Genomic DNA, 19,122 nt, shown 5'->3' with positions numbered 1-19,122 from the left:
TGAAACTGAACTGCGGACTTTAAACAGAGAAACCAAACTACACATACATTAACAATCAATCAATCAATCAATTGAACGAGAACTAAACAAACAAACAAACAACAAACAAAACAAAACATTGGAATTTGAATTGAATTGAAAGGACCTGACAATGACAGAACTTGTAACCAACCCTGATATTCAATCAACTGCAACAGCAGACACTACAACTACTCCTGCTGTTGCTGCTGCCCCCGCTGCCCCATCTACTCCCCCTGCTGCTACTGCTGCAACGACCACGACCCCAACCAAGCCAATCACCTCTGGCAACACTGATCACTCATCTGACAATGAACTGGACAACAACTCTGCATTCCATCTTCATGAGCTCTCCAAGGATGTGGATGAGAGCGACGGCGAAGCATTCTCTGATGACGACTATGTTGACGATGAGGACGACATTCACTCTTCACCACTGGATCACGAGAAGATGAAAAACAAACTGATGCTGGCCGCCAACAACAAGTACAAGCAACTCGAAGACTCTGGCCACTACTCAGACCACAGACACACATCCACCACCTCAACCTCCTCCTCTTCAGCCAAGGCAATCACCACGCCTCCATTGCCATCCAATGCAGGCACTGACATGCCCTTCTCTCGAATCTTTATCATCTGTGGCAAGGACATCACCGAGACCATGCTCGTCAACGCCTTCAAGCGATATGGCGTCATCGAGTCGTGCAAGGTCGTCACGGACAAGGAGACAAACGAGTCCAAGGGCATTGCCTACATCAAATACACCAAGACCTCGTCTGCAGCGCTGGCCATTGAGTCAATGCATGGCTCCACAATTGCCGATGCTGACCCTACACCAATCAAGGTGCTGATCGCCGAAGACAAGGGCCAGGGCAAGACCAACAAACCCCCACACCAGACAACATCCGACCCTGAGGACACACCTCCAAACTCTCGTCTGTTTGTCATCTGCAAGAAGGACATCAGCGAGTCCGATCTGAACAAGCGCTTCAAGGACTTTGGCAACCTGGAGCATATCAAGCTTGTACGTGAGCGAGACACAAACGAATCCAAGGGATACGCCTTTGTCAAGTTCTCCAAGAGTTCAACTGCCGCAGTGGCAATGGAAGCTATCAACGATTCAGATGGTATGATCATGATTCACTCAATCAATCAATCACTCATCTCTAACTCAATCACCTCATTAGACAAATCGATCAAAGCTATCATCGCACAACCAAAGTCCAAGGGCTTCCAGAAGCCAACTCAACCAGAAACAGTTCAAATGGTTCAAATCCCAATGGTAACTATCAATTATGAAGTAGATCCTTTGCCAATTGCAATGACACTAACAACACTATCAGATGGGAGCAAGTCCATACCCTTTCCAGGCAGAGTTCGCCAACCCATATGGTATCTTCCCAACAATGGCAGCAAGACAGCGTCTGTTTGTAATTTGTCACAAGAGTGTGACACAGGAGAACCTCCACAAGCTGTTTTCAAGATATCCAGGCATGGAGTATTGTGACCTCAAGAAGGACAAGGTTACCAACAAGTCCAAGGGATTTGCCTACGTCAACTACAGCACGCCACAAGCTGCTCTCATTGCCAAGAACGAACTAAATGGAATCAAGTATCCACCTGGATACGTCTTGAAAGTGGTCTTTGCCGAACCGTTAGGTATCAAACAATCATCATCACCAGTTATTGATCCAATATCATCCGTAAGCATCACTCAAAGGAGTCTGTCTCCTGTCTTCCTCTTGTCACCATTACTTACATTCATTCAATCAATCATTCAAAGATTCAAACAAGCTTTGCACAAATGCCATTCATCGCGAGAAGGAACTCAAGTCAGTCACAGAAGAGACAGAAGATCTAAGTCAAAGCAGGATTCCGTCTGGTGGTGTCCGGGGCTACAGCTGGCTTGCCAGCTACTGCCTTCACACCATCCCCGTCCGTATGGCATAGGTTGTTGGATATCCCCACCCACAAACACTGTAAATAACATCGTTTCGTTTTATGTATTGCCATAATATCCATAGAGGGCAACCTCATGGTTGGCCTTGGTTTGTCGTCTCGTTGCCACTGCTGCTCGGTGGTGGGATGCTGACCTCTTGGAGATCGCTGTATGGTGTGTTGTCTTGAGCAGCTGCTGTCGTCGCCGTCGTCGGCTTGCGATAAATGATCAATGTTGATATTGGACAGTTGCTCCAGAAGTCCTGGCCATCATAGTCATTGGAAGACGGCAGAGGGGGCGGCGTCAAATCTGATGGTGGCGAGTCATCCGTCGTTGGCATCGTTCTCTCCTCAAGAGGTATATTAATATCATGGTCGTGGTCAGATTGCAATGGTGGTGAGTAATGGATTGAAGTTGGCTCTCCAACATGGATGGCAGATGGTAGCTCAATCGTGATAGGTTCCTCATCATATTGTTGATCCAAATGCTGTTGTTGATCGTTCGTCTCATTTACACGTCTCAAACCAAATGATCGTCGCATCCTGTCGATACCAGGGAATGGTGACGTCGTTGTTGACTTCTTCTTTCGCTCCTCGTGAGGCACTACCAACAGATCGTAATGTACACACATGTCCATGATTACCCTAAGTCTGTGTCGTTTTGGCTTGTATATCGCAGCCACCTTGTCCACACTCTTTCCATCCATCACTCGTTCCAGATGTTCATCCTTATACATAGGATCCAGTGCCAAGAGTTCTGTTGTTCTTGACAAGCTTTCAGTTGTACCAGCAAGAGTATTCGGTTCGTTAAAGTTGACTTGTGGTCTTGATGTCGCCAATACATTGTTGGTGTTGGTGCTGGTGTTGGTGGAGTTGATGTTGTCTGTGTTGTTGATGTTATCGGTGGTCGGTCCACCTCCATCAGGCGACATTGAACTGTTCAAAGGATTTGATTGAATGTTGTTGTTGCTATTGGGATCAACTACTGCGGCCATAAGTTGCTTCTCTGATTGTTGCTTCCTGTATCGTGCATAGAGTCTGCTGTCAAACACCACTATAGTGACGTGTACTCCATCAGTCTCGGACATCCTGATGGCCAGGTCCAAAGCCTCGGCATCATTTGGATTGCTTCCACCCATGTATGACAATAATATTCGACGGAATCGATGAGGTGCATTCTTGAATCCAGAACGATCAGTGAACACACCGATGTGAGTGACGGCATTCTTGAAGATTGACCATTGTACACCTTGATTGATCATACCACCACGACCTTGTATCATGTTGCCAGTGTCCCTTCCAACAATGAGTAGATCAGCCTTTTTGTTGTTGGAGAAGCTAATTATCTCTTTGGATAAATGATCATTGTCCGATACGATTGAGTGATAGGATACCTTAAGCTTCATAGCGGCACCCTGATGAATGAGATGTGAATATGATGATCGGGAGAAATCCCTCCTGATCTGACCAATAAAGTCGGAAGGACGATCGTTGACCTCGGATACCGACAACAAATAAACCTTCTTCATCTTCTTTCGCCTGACCGTTCTAACTGTCTTGTTGCCAATCGTGTAACCAAGATCCACCAATGATGGACCGATCTTCAATGATGGTGTGCAAAGAACCACGGTGAAGTCCTCTGTGCCATCCTTTGGACGCTCCTTCTTCATCACCAATGATATGAGTGGGCTTGTGAGGAGTGTAGTGAACACTGCCATGAGGACCATGATGCCAAAGACCTTGGTACTGATGATGCCAAAGTCCAATCCAAGATTGAGTACAATGAGCTCGACCAGTCCACGAGTATTCATGAGGATACCAATGGATAGTGCATCGCGTTTAGTACTTCCCAAGAGGAACGCAGTCACTCCCGAGCCAACAATCTTTCCAACACATGCACATGAGATGATCAACAGGACGCCTATCCATGCATCTCCAGTATTGAGTGTAGTCAAGTCCGTTCGAAGACCAGACACTACAAAGTACAGCGGCAACAAGAAGACCAAGATAAGGTCTTCAATCTTCTCCGTGATGGCTTGATTGAATCCACCAGTCTTTGGTGTGATTGATCCAAGTGTAAATGCACCAAACATTGCATGAATGCCAATGACTTCAGTAGACCATGATGCAGCGAATAGTAAGAATACTACACCATTCATGACCAGATGTGATGGTGATGGTGGATGTGATCCTGTCGATGCATTCGGATCGACATGCCAGAACAGACCAAGTACCTTGTTTAAGACTGGACGTATGATCACCAACATTACTGCAACGAATCCAGCAGCTGCCAACAAAGTCCACACTGTTCCCAACGAGTTTGAGCTGCCCGCCAAACTAACTGACAGACCCAATAGTATCCATCCACATATATCATTGATCGCAGCACAAGCTATCGTCAATATACCAATCTGTGTTGTTTTATTGAATGAGCAAGAGAGTGAGTACAAGTGCGAGACCGCGGATACTGATGTACATACTGGCGTAGATAGTAACTTCTTGGCCGTGAGTATCCTTGCGAGGACCGGGAATGCTGTGATACATAGTGCCACACCAATAAAGATACCAAGGGAGTATGTCCACCGTGTTGATTGAATGTGTGCAAGATAGACTGATGCAGCTAGACCAAGGCCAAAGGGGAAGATGATGCTGACCATGGCAATGATCGATGACTTTTTGATCTGTGATCGGAACAAGGTGGGATCAAGCTCAAGTCCAATGATGAACATGAAGAATATGAGACCGACCTGTGCAAACACGCTGAGTATGTCCACCGACTCTTTGGGAAAGAGTGTCGCTGAGAAGTTTGGTATCTGACCCATTGCAGTCGGTCCCAATATTATACCAGAAATGATCTCTGCAATGACCGACGGCTGTTGTATCTTGCCAAACAGCCATCCAATACATCTCGACAACAGGATGATGAACATGCATTGCACCAAAAAGAGTGCGAGGGCTGAGTGGAGCGGGCCCTGCACCATGTCTGTTTCTTTGAGTCTGTGTCTGAGTCTCTATCTCTATCTCTATCTCTATCCAACTCCAATTGAGCTAATGGTAATGTCTTGTGTGTAAGAGAGTGAATGAGTGAGTGAACAAGTGAACAAGGTATTCCCCATTTCACCACCTTGGTGGTCTGACTCTATCATGTGTGGATGAATGTAATTGAGTGAGTGTATGTGTGTGTGTGTAGGTGTGAGTGAGTGTGGCGATGTGGTCAGAAGTGTGGCAACAGTTGGCTTTGAGGCTAATGAAGTGAAAGGCCGCTGGGGAAGTTCAAATTTGTGATGATCATCATTTAATAATTCTTGCCAAACTATTATTAATAAATGGCAATTAATTAATTAATTGGTCCATGACCTCCCTCCATGAATTATAAATTAATTAAATAAAGATGAATAATGAATGATGAATGGTGGATTATGAATGATTATCGATTGAGGTCAATGTTATATTTAGATGTAGTTATAGTAGCAATCGTCCCAAATGAGCCTGAATGATTGATTCATATATTCCTCTGTGAAATACTCGCTCATCTCTGCCTTTGTTACCCATAGATGGTCCTTTGCAAACTTCTCATTGAATGTCAAATCGCCTCCAAAGTAATGTGATCGGTAGAAGAATGTCTAATATTGTGGCCAGTGATATGTTAATAATGATTGGATTGGATTGGACATCACATGATTGAATGAATGAATGGATATAACATACCTTGACACCCTCTGACTTCAATATATCTTGATCCTCTTTCTCCAGATACTCCTTGTGCACGCCACATGGAGCCTGTGATGGAATCCAATAGGTCCACTTGGTACCTGTGGTATCGCGCAGAGCACGTTCGGCGGCGTTCTTCATCGACTCGCCACTGATCCAGGCGGTGGATGGGAACTGCCATTCACCATCGCGACGCTTGATGATGAGGTAGAGCGACTTGTCCAGCGCACGGTTTAACGATTTGCGGTTGTTGTTGTGGTCGTCCTCAGTCTGACGCGACTCGGGCACGAACTTGTCAAAGTCCTCCTCGACGGCGTCCTCCTCCTTCTTGGCAGCGTCGTCCTGCAGCGCCGACGACTTGGGCCTGAACTCGGGCAGGTCCTCGAGGATGGCGGCCATTGAGATTGGCTCACGGTTGACGATCTCGTTGAGACGGTCGACCTGGTCCATGTGCAGCTGCTCATACTCGGTGGGCAGTGGCTCGAGCGAGGGGAAGCGCTCGATGATCACGCTTGATATCATCTTGAACGTGCCCTTGTATTTGCTGTCGGGGCGGGGTGGCTCCGCGAGCTCGCGCTCCTTGATGGCCTTTTGTGCCTTCTTGAGGTACTTGGTCACCTTGTACTGCTCGTCCGAGAGATCGATGATTCTTGGTATATCAAACTTCTCCGTCAACTTCTCTGTTGTCGAACGTGTATCCTCCTCTGGCTTCTTTGCATATGATCGTCTCTGATGCAATGTCATCAACTGTTGTTGTTGTCCACATGCCATTATTCTTGTCATTGCATTCGCTACATTGCGATAGTTCCTGAAGCAGCTGCTGCTGACTATATTGTTTGTTTGTTTGTTCGTCCAAGTGATTTGAATGATTGATTGATTGATTGATCGAATGAATGATGATCATTATAATGAATGAATGAATGATAGTTAGCACTATGATCGTCATATGAGTCATTGATTGATTGTCATGTCCCTGTTGCTTGAGTTAACCTGTCGCGACACCTCGCTCATTCATTCACTCATTCATCGAAACATACCAAGTGAGTTCATTGTATATGTGTATAATTGTTTGATATTAATATCACAACTACAATGATTATGTATATATAATAAAGATAGATAGAGAAGTAGAAGTACGTGAAGTAAGTTGTTGGAGCCAGACCCAAATCGAGAAGTGATCAGCCCTCTTGTATAACGTTACTCGTTTACTCAACAACTTTGAATGACATTAATTTTATTTAATTTTTTCAACTCACCAATCACACACTCGCTCTGAGGATACCCTGTGTCCTGGCTCTCGCTTCATCTTGAGCTTGGATCAGATATCGGTCTCACTCCACTACACACAACTCTACTTGTTACAGGGACATTTACAAAGATGAGCAAGCGTATGTCTTCTAGATTACAGCAGTATCATTCATCAGTCGTGGATACCTCAGTCGACGATCAATCAATCCTCGAATCAATCAAAGGCGATATTGCGATACATTGATTGATTGATTGAGCGATGAAGATACAGGTCTACGATGGGATGATGACAATGATGATTCTAATACAGATAAACCATAACGAAATACTTTAGCCCAAGCAATCGGATCCAACTACAGAGTCGCACTCGGTCTCCCAGTCGGTGCTGTCATGAACAGTGCTGATAACTCTGGTGCCAAGAACTTGTACGTCATTGCCGTCAAGGGTATCAAGGGTCGTCTCAACAGATTGCCAGCTGCTGGCGTTGGAGACATGGTCATGGCCACCGTCAAGAAGGGAAAGCCCGAGCTCAGAAAGAAGGTCTGCACTGGTCTGGTCGTCCGTCAGAGAAAGCAATGGAGACGCAAGGACGGCACCGTCCTCTACTTTGAGGATAACGCTGGTGTCACCTGCAACCCAAAGGGTGAGGTCAAGGGTAACATCCTCGGACCAGTTGCCAAGGAGTGCTCTGATTTGTGGCCAAAGGTTGCCACCAACGCTGGTATGTATCTCAATCATTCATTCGATCTGATGATGACATGGCACTCACTAACAAACATATTCACTCACTTATACTATCCATTTGGAATCGATCATCAATCAATCATTCAATTTGGACATCAATCATATCAATCAATCAACAGGAACCATCGTTTAAGCGTGAATAGCAATAAATGTATGTCCCTACAAGCGAATCGAGCGAAACAACAAACATGGAAATACTATTGATGGTCGCGAGTAATCAATTATTTGTTTGTCGAGTTATTGTTGACGACAAGTCGTTGGAATAGTTCCACCGATCAGATGTTTGTCAAAACATATCTATCCCTGGGTGCATTCGTGTATTACTACTACTAATTATAGACCTGGGAATGAAAGACGAACTTATTTACATCGTCGTGTCGAGGTCGGTCGTGTTGTCATGGTCCAAACTATCCCATGACACGACATCACACAGAACAGATTTTGGTGATCATTGATCAATCAGTCAATCCATCAACGGATAAACGAGATGGGTGATTCGTTGAAGCATCACACCAACTTTTGATATTGTCACATCTGATGAGCTGTAAGACCCCAAAACATAATTCAAAACAAATGTTTGTGTGGACCTTCATCAAACTTCAAGGACCTTCCCAGCACCACCCACTTCATCAACTTTTTAATCAAAGGTCCATCCTTCACACACACAAGTATCCTCTCACACACTTATTCATTCATTCATACATCCATTCATTCATTTATACTTAGATATATACATACTTATATAACAAATGCAAAACCCACCACCACCTCCTCCAGCCGGTTCAGCCTCTGATGCATTCTCGCAGATGCCAGTCAAGGTGATCCCAGGACAGACATCATCAGCAACTCCTGGCGCTTACCCACCACCCCCAGCGCCAGGCCAACAAGGTTTGTATCAACCCCCCGCCGCCGGAGGCTATCCTCCTGCCGCTGGAGGCTATCCCGCTCCCGGACAACAACAACCAGGTGCTTACCAGCCAGGTTACTACCAAGCAGGTCAACAGGGCGCATACCCACCACCACCAGCTCAAGGTCAGCCAGGTGCATACCCACCACCACCTCCAGGTCAGCAAGGCGCATACCCTCCACCACCCGCTCCAGGTCAGCCAGGAGCCTATCCACCACAGCAGCCAGGTCAGCCAGGCGCCTACCCTCCACAACAGCCAGGTCAGCCAGGCGCATACCCACCACAGCAGCCAGGCCAGCCAGGCGCTTATCCACCACAACAGCCAGGTCAGCCAGGTGCTTATCCACCACAACAGCCAGGTCAACCAGGAGCTTATCCTCCACAACAGCCAGGTCAGCCAGGCGCCTACCCACAAGAGCCTATCCAACACCTGGCGCTGCTAAGCCACCAGGAGCGTACCCACCTGCTCCAGGTCAGCCCGGTGCATACCCACCCGGTCAGCCAGGTCAGCCAGGAGCTTACCCACCAGGTCAGCCAGGCCAGCCAGGCGCCTATCCACAGCAGCCAGGTCAGCCAGGAGCTTACCCTCCAGGTCAGCCAGGCCAGCCAGGAGCATACCCTCCTGGTCAGCCAGGTCAGCCAGGAGCTTACCCACCAGGTCAGCCAGGCCAGCCAGGAGCTTATCCAGGTCAGCCCGGCGCATACCCTCCAGGACAGCCAGGAGCATATCCTCCAGGTCAGCCAGGAGCATACCCAGCCGGTGCCTATCCAGCTGGAGCTAAGCCACCAGCAGGCGCATACCCACCAACTGGAGCTCCAGGTGCTTACCCACCAGGTGCCCCAGGTGCCTACCCAGCCGGTGCTCCAGGTGCTCCAGGCGCATACCCAGCCGGTGCTCCAGGTGCCTACCCAGCAGGCGCTCCAGGTGCTTACCCACCAGGTGCTCCAGGTGCTTACCCAGCAGGTGCCCCAGGTGCATACCCAGCAGGTGCTCCAGGCGCTTACCCAGCCGGTGCTCCAGGAGCTTACCCAGCAGGTGCTCCAGGTGCTTATCCAGCAGGTGCCCCAGGTGCTTACCCACCAGGAGCTTACCCAGCAGGTGCCCCAGGCGCATACCCACCAGGTGCTGGCTATCCAGCAGCAGGTGGCTACCCACCCGCCGTCGGAGGCTATCCAGGCGGTTACCCCGCTGCCGGCGGCTACGGCGCTGCTCAGTCGGCCGTCTACGTTCGCCCAACGTACTCATACTCCACACCATACTCTAGAACTGCCGCCTTCATTCTGCCGGTCGGCCTGCCCTCCAACCTGCACGCCAAGTTCATGCAGGCTTCCGCTGCCTTCCGTATCCACGACTCCAACTGCAATGGACGTTTGAACAAGAAGGAGTTCAAGCACGTCCTCAAGCATCTAGGTTACCACATGTACAAGGGACAGGTCAAGATGTTGTTCTACCAAATCGATTCCAACTGCTCTGGCAGCATCGATGAGAGAGAGTTCTGCGAGTGGTACGTCACACACGTTCCATCCTATGGATATTAAACGCGTTCTCCTGCGAGCGAGCGACTTGGTGCGCGCGACGCCAGATGTTTGGCGGGTAGTGGCGTGGCATGTCGTGGCGAGGAGTGGCGTGGCGACAGGAACATGTTTGGAATGAATGATCCACGCGAACCTACCTCAAGAGATGTAGCGAAGTAATAAATACTTGTATTATATACATATAACATGTCTTGTCTTGTGTTGGACTCCCTCCAATTTTTGATTGCATAGTATCGTTCAAACTTGAATCTGATCAATCATTCCCACTCACGTGTTTGTGTGTAATTGAATGATCAGTTTGATCAAGTTGATCATATATCTACATACATTCATTCATACAAAGAATAAGATAGAGATATAAACAAACAAAGATGACAGCAGCAGATAACAATACAACACCAACGTCAACTACGACAACAACATCATCATCACAGACTACTTCAACATCACCATTCAGTAGTTATATAGCATTGGGCGACTTGACCGAGAAGAACATGGGTCAACTGCGTCTGCTGAACACCTCCACATTTCCACTGACCTACGACGACAAGTTCTACAGCAACCTGTTACTACCAAACACTATCACAAAGCTTGGTATGTCTACGACCGCAACATGACCACGAGAAGACACCATCACTTACTCAATCAATCAATTGATAACAGCATACTTCAATGATATAGTTGTTGGAGCAGTGTCATGCAGGATAGATACACCAAAGGGCGAGTCACCATGCTTGTATATCATGACATTTGGCGTGTTGGCCAAGTATAGGAAGTTGGGCATCGGCAAGAGACTGCTCGACTTTGTCGAGGAGCAATGCCAGCAGCACAACTACTCAAAGATCACGCTGCACGTACAGGTCAACTCGGAAGCCATCGAGTTCTACACCAAGCACGGATACACAATCACCTCGACCATACCAAACTATTACAACAGAATTCAACCGGCCGATTGCCATCTCATGACCAAGCTCACACCAAAGAAGAAATAACATCCCTTCTCTCTATCTCTGCTGACTGAAGCGTCAGTCAGTCCCCATCAACATCATACACACCTTCTGCACTGTTGACCTAACCTGACCCGACTTGCTACTACTACTACTACTACATTGTGGTTTGTTGTTGAGCGCCATCAATCATTAATTGATTGATTGATTGATAGATGGATTTGATTGATTGATAGTTGGACAGATGTTGATTCAGCGAATGCTGATGATCGATTGTTTGAATGAATGATTAATGCTAATATACTCCTCACTATATCGACAGACCAACATGACCTGTTCCACCACTTCTCCTCCATATCCGTCAACAATGACTGACTGAATGACTGACTTATTGCCCCATCGTCATTGCCACTTCCCATTCCCATTCTCATTCTCATTGTCATTGCATTTACCAAGGTGTGTTGTGTGTTGGCCACAGCATTGTTGTTGAATCGTTAAACAACCCCCTTCACTATCACACACATACACACACAAACATTACCTATTATATCCACAACAGATAGATACATTTGATTATAATCAATCATACACACACACATCAACAATTAAGGAGAAGGAGCCTACTTCGACTATTTTGGAGGGAGACATACATGGAATTAATGATGTCGCCTATGATGTTGGTCAGTTCATTGCAATGAACATGCACTCCTCCACTACTAACTGCCTGTTTGACATCATATCATTCACTCATTGTATTCTAAATGTTTGTTTGTTCACTCTACAATCAGTCAATCACCAACTACAAATATAGTATCTAGATTCTTCATATACAAATAATTATTTATTAATAATAATTATAAACAACATTTTAAAACAATGTTGAAATTATTATTTATTTATTTATTTATTATTTTTAATATATCATTTAATATAATTAATGGTATGTTGATCATTAACAGTTGGAATGGAATGGAATGGAATGGATTCGAAATGAATCAATCGATCAAGTATTAACCAATCAATGATTTCCATAATTACAGGACAACTTATTTATACTGATTTCCCAGTTCAGGCAATTGTCAATACAAGATCACAAGGCGTGGCAATGCCTTATGTGCTGAGTTTCCATCAAGACTTGAACTCCACGAGGAGATGTCAAGATGGTTACTGCACACTCAGTGGTGATAAATTGACAGAGTTCTCATTCAATATCTCTGGTGCATCAGCTTATGGAAATTGTATTGTTATGTACTCCAATGTCATTGATGGTGGAATGGATGCCTGTGACCTGGCCTCCTACAACATCGACACCGAGGAGTTCTACAAACTCAACATGTACAAGGCCACCAAGTGTACCAACATTGCCGTTGACGATAGATTCATCTGGGTTACATCAGATGGATTCCTAGATGCACTAATTCACGAGAAGGATTGTAGTGGATGTAAGTCGCGTTGATTCATTCCCTCTCAAACACTCACTAACATGATTATCACAATGTAGACGGACTCTCGGACAAGGGCAAGCCATTCAATACTGAGCCAGAGGTATTATATGCTGATCCTGCCACTCAACCTGATAGATCTTTGATTACTTTTGATAGGGAGTCGAAGAAAGTTACACAATTTTCTTATCCAACTAGTGTTGATTCAATGTTCCAGAGTGCTGTTATCAATGTTGGTGATGCATGTTCCATGTCACCTTATGGTACAACTGGGTATGTTGGTGTTGGCTATGCAGATGGCTTCAGAGTCTACGATGTCCAGTCCAAACAATACACCGAATATCCAGTCTTCAGCTCAACTGGTAACTTCTGTGGACCATTCACTCAGAATGGTGTTGAACTAGTAAGTACTATACATTCGAATGATCATTGACAGAGTCTTGGTACCAGGACTAACTCATCTTCCATCAAATCTAAAGTTGTTCATTCCAGTTGTTGGTGGAAATATGTTTGAAAAGATCATTCCAGGATTCGAAGTCCAGGTCAATGATCCATGTGTCAATGCTTCTAATGGCCAGATTCTGCTCAGGGATACATCCAATCTTTATAACTTCACATGGTTGGACACCAACGGTCATGAGAGATCAAGAAACAGTCTTGCACCAGGCCGTTATGTCGTCCATGTCGAGTCACAAACTGTAAACATCTCAAGCCATGTTACCATTGTTGTTAGACAACCACAAGGTATGTGTATCAATCACCATTCATTCATTCATTCATAAAGTAGACATATACTAACTACTTGTTAATGTTTTATAGACCCTACCAAGGTTGCCATTACCCATACATGCCAGGGATCAGAGAGCGGAAGAATGAACTTTATACTTCCAAATGAGACATCATCTCCAACAACATTCGTTTACACAGTTCAATCAGGAGATGTCAACAAGATATCAAAGAGTGGAAAGTTTGATAGCATGCCACCAGGTACCTATGTTGTCGATGTCACATCCACTGACAAGTATGGATTCATTTGTGAATATACTTCCAAGGTCAGCATCATTGAAGAGCGTAAGTAGTTGGTCTTTGTTCAAACCTTGGTTCAAAATATTAACCGTAGTCTCTACAATAATAGCCACACCAAGCCCAGCATTCAAGGCTGACAAGGCAACATGTACCTCGACTTCGGATGGAAGTATTACAATCACAAACTATAATCCATCAAAGTACACCTATATTCTGGACCCTCCATCACCAGTTGACATCCAAAATGGTACTTTCACCAAACTATCTGGTCTGAAGGAGTACTCTCTCACAGTTCAAGATAGAGACAATGTCACTGTATCATCACCACAATGTTCACTACAAGTTGCCATCACCATCCCTGGTGTACCAGTATTCAACTTTCCATCATATAATGTTGTCGAGCCAAGTCTTTGCTTTGGAGACAAGTCATCCATTCAAGTCGATGCAATGGTTGGTGTGGAGTACAATCTAGTTGATAGTTTGGGTAATAGCCAAAAGTCATTGGCCATGACCAACAATGACACTAGATTTAGGAACTTGCCAGCCGGTGTCTACACCTTGGACGCAATTGTATTATCAAACGACACTTCATTCTGTAGACACAACAGGATGAAGATCAATATCACCGTACCTGAACCAATCCAAGCCAGTCCGACTACATTCTCGCCATGCTCCACCACCGAGAACTTGTTGGTATCAATCACAGGAGGTGTTCCAAATTCACAAGGTGCCTACCTCATATTCGCAGCCAACAACTCTGCAATCACCAGTCCATACCTCAATGTATCCTACTGGCCCAATGGAGAGTACACGGTCAACATCACAGACTCGCATGGATGTGTCCACTTGTCGAGTGTCATAATCAACAGACCATCAAACTGTTCTGCGGCTGGTGGCATCATTCCCAATCCCATCGCTCAAACAATATTCACGCCAGGTGCATCTGGTCGTGGACTGGCAGTTGGACTGGGTGTTGGACTTGGTGTTGGCATTCCAGCACTCGCCCTTTTGTTGGTGGCAGGAGTAATGATCATGAAGAGAAGAAAGAGGGCACCAGTCGCCAACAACACAACCCAAACAGACACCATTCCAGTGTACATGGGTGGAAAGATCCAAACCCTAGACAACTTCTAATCCATTCCATTCCAATCCATTCCGGTCTATCAATATCCAATTATATCCAATCCATTCAATCAATCCAACTCTGTCTTCGATAATTAATTAATTAAAGCTAGGTCTTTTATCCGAGTTGTGTACAACTGAGTTGAGGAGATAGAGATAGAGGTTAAAAAGGTTGATGTATTGGTGATTGATTGTTAAAGAGGTTTACAACTTGGCAGCTGGCTTGGCCTTGGTGATTTGACCAAGCTTCATGGCCAGACCCATGTTGCCACCGATCTTCAGCTTGCGCTGACCAAACAGAGCCTGTCCGTTGACCTTGCCTGACATGAGGTTGAGGAAGTCCTCGTCCTTGATGGTGATGGTGCAGTCAGCCTTGGTTGGTGGACCAGCCTTGACGACGCCTGGGGCGTTCTTCAGGTCGACAGTGTAGGTCTTCTCGGCGGCGCCAGTGATGTTGAATTGGTAGACACCGTTGATCTGCTTGACAAGCTCTGGCTTGCCAGCGACAGTCTTGGCCAGATCGGCAAACATCTTGCCGACTGGGGTGCCATCATCGAGGCTTCCAGCAGCGGCTGGGGCAGCTGGGGCAGCTGGTGCAGCAGCGGCGGCAGCAGCAGTTCCAGATGGGGAGTCCTTGAGCTTCTTGACAATGTTGTTCAACTTCATAGCCAAAGCCATGTTTCCTTGGATCTTCAACTTCTTTTGCATGAAGGCCTGTATAATCACATCAATGAATGAGTTAGCATTCATGTCGATCAGCTGATTGATCGATCAATCAATCATTCTTGATTATCTGTTACAACATACAGTCTGTCCATTGAGCTTTCCGCTCATCAAGTCAATAAAGTCAGCCTCGAGCATTGTGATTGTGCACTCTGGCTTTGGGTGCTTCTCAGTCTTGATTGAACCTGATCCATTCTTCCTGTTTAATTCGATCAAGGGGATATTAGTTAGTACTACTCAAGTCGTAGTATTTAAGAGATACTAATACAAGACTTACAGGTCAACAGCCCATGACTTCAGACCAGCAGCAGTGTTGATATCGAATTGGTAGATTCCGTTGACAGACTTGACGACGGACTCTCCCTCCTTCTTGAGGACGGCTTCCAAAGTAGTGAAGATCGATGCTGCAGACATTGTATATATATTGGTTTGTTTGTTTGTTTGTTAAAGTAATATAATAATAATAATAATTATATATTCTGTATGTTGTAATGGAATGAAGTGAATAAATGAAATGAGGTGAATGGAATGAGGTGTATGAATCAAAGGTTGACGTTATTCATGTTGATGGTGAGAAGGGGGTTGAGAGAAACACACATAAACACACACTACATCATGATCACTAATACATTCAAATTGAAAAAATCGGGGATGATGCACGTTAGTACCAAAATAGGAAAGGCATTGAAATTTAGCATCATCATAAGATGTTTCTTAGGAGAAAGATATATTCTCCAAGATCTTTATATTTATGGACAATTACAGATAATTTATCATATTAGTGATAATGATTATAATGATTCATTGATTGATGGTTCATTTGTCTTTATTATTTAAAGTGTTCATCACACTCTTGAGTTGGAGTCTGGTAGGGCAACGATATTAAGTTTATATAACTATTGGTATTGTTGACCAATTAATCATTGTTTCCAGAGGTCCATTAGTTTGCACTATTGCCAAGATCGTGACTCTCCAGAAGTTAGCATAGTCGATGCGAGACTCAATCCAGATTGGCGCGCCCAGACTTCAAAAATTTATGAGTTTGTTTGTTTCAAACAAACGATAGTCATACGTTGTAACGAATAGATATTCAATCATTCATACTTATAACTTGAAATAATAATAGTAATATGTCACAAAGAGGCAGAGGAGGAGTTAGAGGTGGTAGACCACCAGCTACACCTACAAGAGCAACAGGAAAGAGAGTAGTAAGAGAAGAGGAGGAGGACTCGTCTGAGGAGGATGATGATGTCGTGGTCGATGAAGGATCAGAAGAGAGCGGTGATGACTCTGAAGACTATGACAGCGAGGAGGAGGGCACACCAAGAAAGTCAGCTCGAGGTGCACGAGGTGGTCGTGGTGGGCGCGGAGGTCGCGGTCGTCCCACCGCACCAGCCTCATCACGTTCAGCAGCAGATGTCTCGCCAGATGTAAGCAAGCATGTTCAACTCGACTGCCGTGATGATGATGATGATGACTAACACTCACTCGACGCGGCGACATGTTCACACAGGAAATAAGGAAGTTGATCGATGAGTTTGTTAGATATGTTGTGTTTGCCGATCGCAAGAAGCTGCCTTTGACGCGTGCAGACATTGTGTCAAAAGTGTTGACCAACTACAAGGATAAGAAGGTCATCACGGCCGTGTTTGACTCGGGTCGACAGAGACTGAAAGACATCTTTGGTCTGGAGCTGATCGACGTGTTCAAGGATGGCAAGAAGGCCGACACGTCCACAATCTTTATGATCAAGAACATGTTGCCGCTCGAGCTGATGAACGAGATTGCCAAGGTGGCCGCGGTCGAGAACAAAGAGACGCTGCTCAATGCCCAACAAAAGGGATTGCTATCGATCATACTCGGCATCATACTTCTGGACAACCACATGGTCGAGTCAGACATGCTCAACGAGAAGCTGCTGCGTCTGGGCTTTGAGCCCGGCCGTCTGCATCCCACGTTTGGCGAATGGGAGAAGAACATCGATCGCTACGTCAAGGAGGGCTACCTGGTCAAGAAGAAGGCCATCAAGGACACATCGTCCATATTCGTGTACAGGTTCGGTCCGAGATCGATGGCAGAGTGCTCAAAGAGGTTGATACTTCAGGTGATCTCTGATGTCTATGGTGTGGAGGGACCGCTCGACCCAATGCTGCTCAAGTCAATCGAGCTGGAGGAGCAAGACGACGACGAAGAGGAGAAGGAAGAGGAGATTGCTCCATTGGTCACCACTCGATCAACATCATCACAGGCGTCACAAAGGGTAGCTCCACCAGCTGCCTCACAAAATAATCTATCTCAGTCGCGACCAATGAAGCCTGCTCCACGTAGATAGTCCAGTCAGTTCAGTCATTCAGTTCAGTTCAGTTAGTCACAAGAAGTAGAAGACCATAAACACGAAACGATCAGACACTCAGAGTGTCGTCTTGTACATTGTCAAGTGCCCCTCACTCATATGATGATGAAGTTGATGATGACGATGCACACCATTATAACGGCGGTCGAACATGGTATATTGATTGATTGATTGATTGAATGATGCTTGGTCGAGTGGACGTACAAGTGTTGAACGTCAATAGCTGTGGATAAGATATATAGATAGATACAGCATGCACTTAGAATGCATGGAGATGCAAGGATGGAAGAGGAGGAAGAGAGGAAGAGGAGGAGGAAGGAAGAGGAGGATTGCATGGATGGACAGGGTCTTTGTCTGATCGAGATCTAACCATGCAAGCACATGGTGAAGTGTGTTTGTTGTCGCAGTTGAGTGATTGGAACACTCAATCGCATCGCATCGAATCGCAGAGAGGTGACTAGTCCAACTCAATGAATGAATGAATGAAGTTATAGTGAAAAGGTTGGTTGTTGACTTGTGATTGTTGGAGGCATCGATGATATTGAGGAGGAGGAGGATCCAAGACCATCCTCGAGTGAGTCTTGCTGTGAGGAGAGTGACACCTTCTTCTCACCTAATGGGATAAAGTCCTCTGGTCCAATGATAGGACGAGGTGGTTCGTAAACAGAGAATCCGCCCAAGCCAATGCCAGCAATGCCAAACAGAATGAATAGGATGCTGACCACACCAGAGAAGTAGTTGCTATCATTGCTGCCCCATACCAGTAGTCCAACACTATGTAGTATCAATCCAAGTGAGTATGTCATTGAGTAAGTCATCATTATCGTGTTGCGTCATCATCCATCATTCATTCTGTCACCTACACTAAATAGAATACACCTCTTCCACCATATGTATACATGAAGTAGTACTGTTGATAGTACTTCCAACCGTGCAATGCAGTCGCTACCATCCAGACGCTAAACAACCTGTTGTTGTTGTATCAATGTTTGAATGAATGAGTAAGTGAGTCAAGAGAGAATGATGATGATGATGACATACAATATAAGTAGGCCATTGAAGGCAACTAGATCCTTTGCTATAAATAATACGATGGCCTCTGCAAACAGTATGATTGATAGGGCAAAGTGTATGATCGTCATACCCGTTGACATTGAGAATAGTCTACCAGCCATTATCTTTACTAACTAACTACACTACTCTACACTACTATGTTTAATATATATATATATGATATTATCTGTTTGTAAGTTTGAAAAGAGATAAGTATGAAGACAATTCAATCTTGTGAAATGCAACACGGGATTGAGAGTGAAGAATCTTGCAAAACAGACAACAACAAAACAAAAAAGTCGAAGCTCGAACGTGAGGGAGAAGGGAAAGCCCAAATGTCCAGGACAATCAAGC

General features: G+C 45.4%; 10 protein-coding genes across 10 annotated transcripts; 6 read left to right on the top strand and 4 right to left on the bottom strand.

Moving 5' to 3' along the window:
* Positions 1 to 151: 151 nt before the first annotated feature.
* SAMD00019534_085660 (hypothetical protein) lies at positions 152 to 1,879 on the top strand (the record flags this gene model as incomplete). Its single annotated transcript, XM_012896457.1, has 4 exons — positions 152 to 1,145; positions 1,206 to 1,300; positions 1,362 to 1,721; positions 1,802 to 1,879. The coding sequence occupies 4 exons, from the start codon at positions 152 to 154 to the stop codon at positions 1,877 to 1,879; spliced, it is 1,527 nt and encodes a 508-aa protein (XP_012751911.1).
* A 178-nt stretch (positions 1,880 to 2,057) lies between these two features.
* Positions 2,058 to 4,943, bottom strand: SAMD00019534_085650 (hypothetical protein; the record flags this gene model as incomplete). Its single annotated transcript, XM_012896456.1, has 2 exons — positions 2,058 to 4,367; positions 4,437 to 4,943. Coding segments are annotated over 2 exons (2,817 nt in total), but the record flags the coding sequence as incomplete, so codon positions are not given.
* A 468-nt stretch (positions 4,944 to 5,411) lies between these two features.
* On the bottom strand, positions 5,412 to 6,522 carry SAMD00019534_085640 (hypothetical protein; the record flags this gene model as incomplete). Its single annotated transcript, XM_012896455.1, has 2 exons — positions 5,412 to 5,579; positions 5,665 to 6,522. Coding segments are annotated over 2 exons (1,026 nt in total), but the record flags the coding sequence as incomplete, so codon positions are not given.
* Positions 6,523 to 7,045: 523 nt separating this feature from the next.
* SAMD00019534_085630 (hypothetical protein) lies at positions 7,046 to 7,792 on the top strand (the record flags this gene model as incomplete). Its single annotated transcript, XM_012896454.1, has 3 exons — positions 7,046 to 7,055; positions 7,250 to 7,636; positions 7,779 to 7,792. The coding sequence occupies 3 exons, from the start codon at positions 7,046 to 7,048 to the stop codon at positions 7,790 to 7,792; spliced, it is 411 nt and encodes a 136-aa protein (XP_012751908.1).
* A 616-nt stretch (positions 7,793 to 8,408) lies between these two features.
* On the top strand, positions 8,409 to 10,105 carry SAMD00019534_085620 (hypothetical protein; the record flags this gene model as incomplete). Its single annotated transcript, XM_012896453.1, has 2 exons — positions 8,409 to 8,892; positions 8,955 to 10,105. The coding sequence occupies 2 exons, from the start codon at positions 8,409 to 8,411 to the stop codon at positions 10,103 to 10,105; spliced, it is 1,635 nt and encodes a 544-aa protein (XP_012751907.1).
* Positions 10,106 to 10,458: 353 nt separating this feature from the next.
* Positions 10,459 to 11,088, top strand: SAMD00019534_085610 (hypothetical protein; the record flags this gene model as incomplete). The annotated part of the gene is made up of 2 exons (XM_012896452.1): positions 10,459 to 10,696; positions 10,766 to 11,088. Coding segments are annotated over 2 exons (561 nt in total), but the record flags the coding sequence as incomplete, so codon positions are not given.
* A 1,066-nt stretch (positions 11,089 to 12,154) lies between these two features.
* On the top strand, positions 12,155 to 14,651 carry SAMD00019534_085600 (hypothetical protein; the record flags this gene model as incomplete). The annotated part of the gene is made up of 5 exons (XM_012896451.1): positions 12,155 to 12,491; positions 12,551 to 12,894; positions 12,971 to 13,235; positions 13,311 to 13,562; positions 13,627 to 14,651. 5 exons carry the CDS (start codon positions 12,155 to 12,157, stop codon positions 14,649 to 14,651), a joined length of 2,223 nt encoding a protein of 740 aa, XP_012751905.1.
* Positions 14,652 to 14,843: 192 nt separating this feature from the next.
* Positions 14,844 to 15,776, bottom strand: SAMD00019534_085590 (hypothetical protein; the record flags this gene model as incomplete). The annotated part of the gene is made up of 3 exons (XM_012896450.1): positions 14,844 to 15,353; positions 15,447 to 15,561; positions 15,640 to 15,776. 3 exons carry the CDS (start codon positions 15,774 to 15,776, stop codon positions 14,844 to 14,846), a joined length of 762 nt encoding a protein of 253 aa, XP_012751904.1.
* Positions 15,777 to 16,839: 1,063 nt separating this feature from the next.
* SAMD00019534_085580 (hypothetical protein) lies at positions 16,840 to 17,688 on the top strand (the record flags this gene model as incomplete). Its single annotated transcript, XM_012896449.1, has 1 exon — positions 16,840 to 17,688. A coding segment is annotated over one exon (849 nt), but the record flags the coding sequence as incomplete, so codon positions are not given.
* A 515-nt stretch (positions 17,689 to 18,203) lies between these two features.
* Positions 18,204 to 18,890, bottom strand: SAMD00019534_085570 (hypothetical protein; the record flags this gene model as incomplete). The annotated part of the gene is made up of 3 exons (XM_012896448.1): positions 18,204 to 18,489; positions 18,579 to 18,683; positions 18,757 to 18,890. The coding sequence occupies 3 exons, from the start codon at positions 18,888 to 18,890 to the stop codon at positions 18,204 to 18,206; spliced, it is 525 nt and encodes a 174-aa protein (XP_012751902.1).
* Positions 18,891 to 19,122: the final 232 nt, after the last annotated feature.

The sequence above is a fragment of the Acytostelium subglobosum genome, assembly GCF_000787575.1.
Source record: "Acytostelium subglobosum LB1 DNA, scaffold: scaffold18, whole genome shotgun sequence".
Classification (NCBI taxonomy): Eukaryota; Evosea; class Eumycetozoa; order Acytosteliales; family Acytosteliaceae; genus Acytostelium; species Acytostelium subglobosum.
This window is presented reverse-complemented; position numbering and strand designations above follow the sequence as displayed.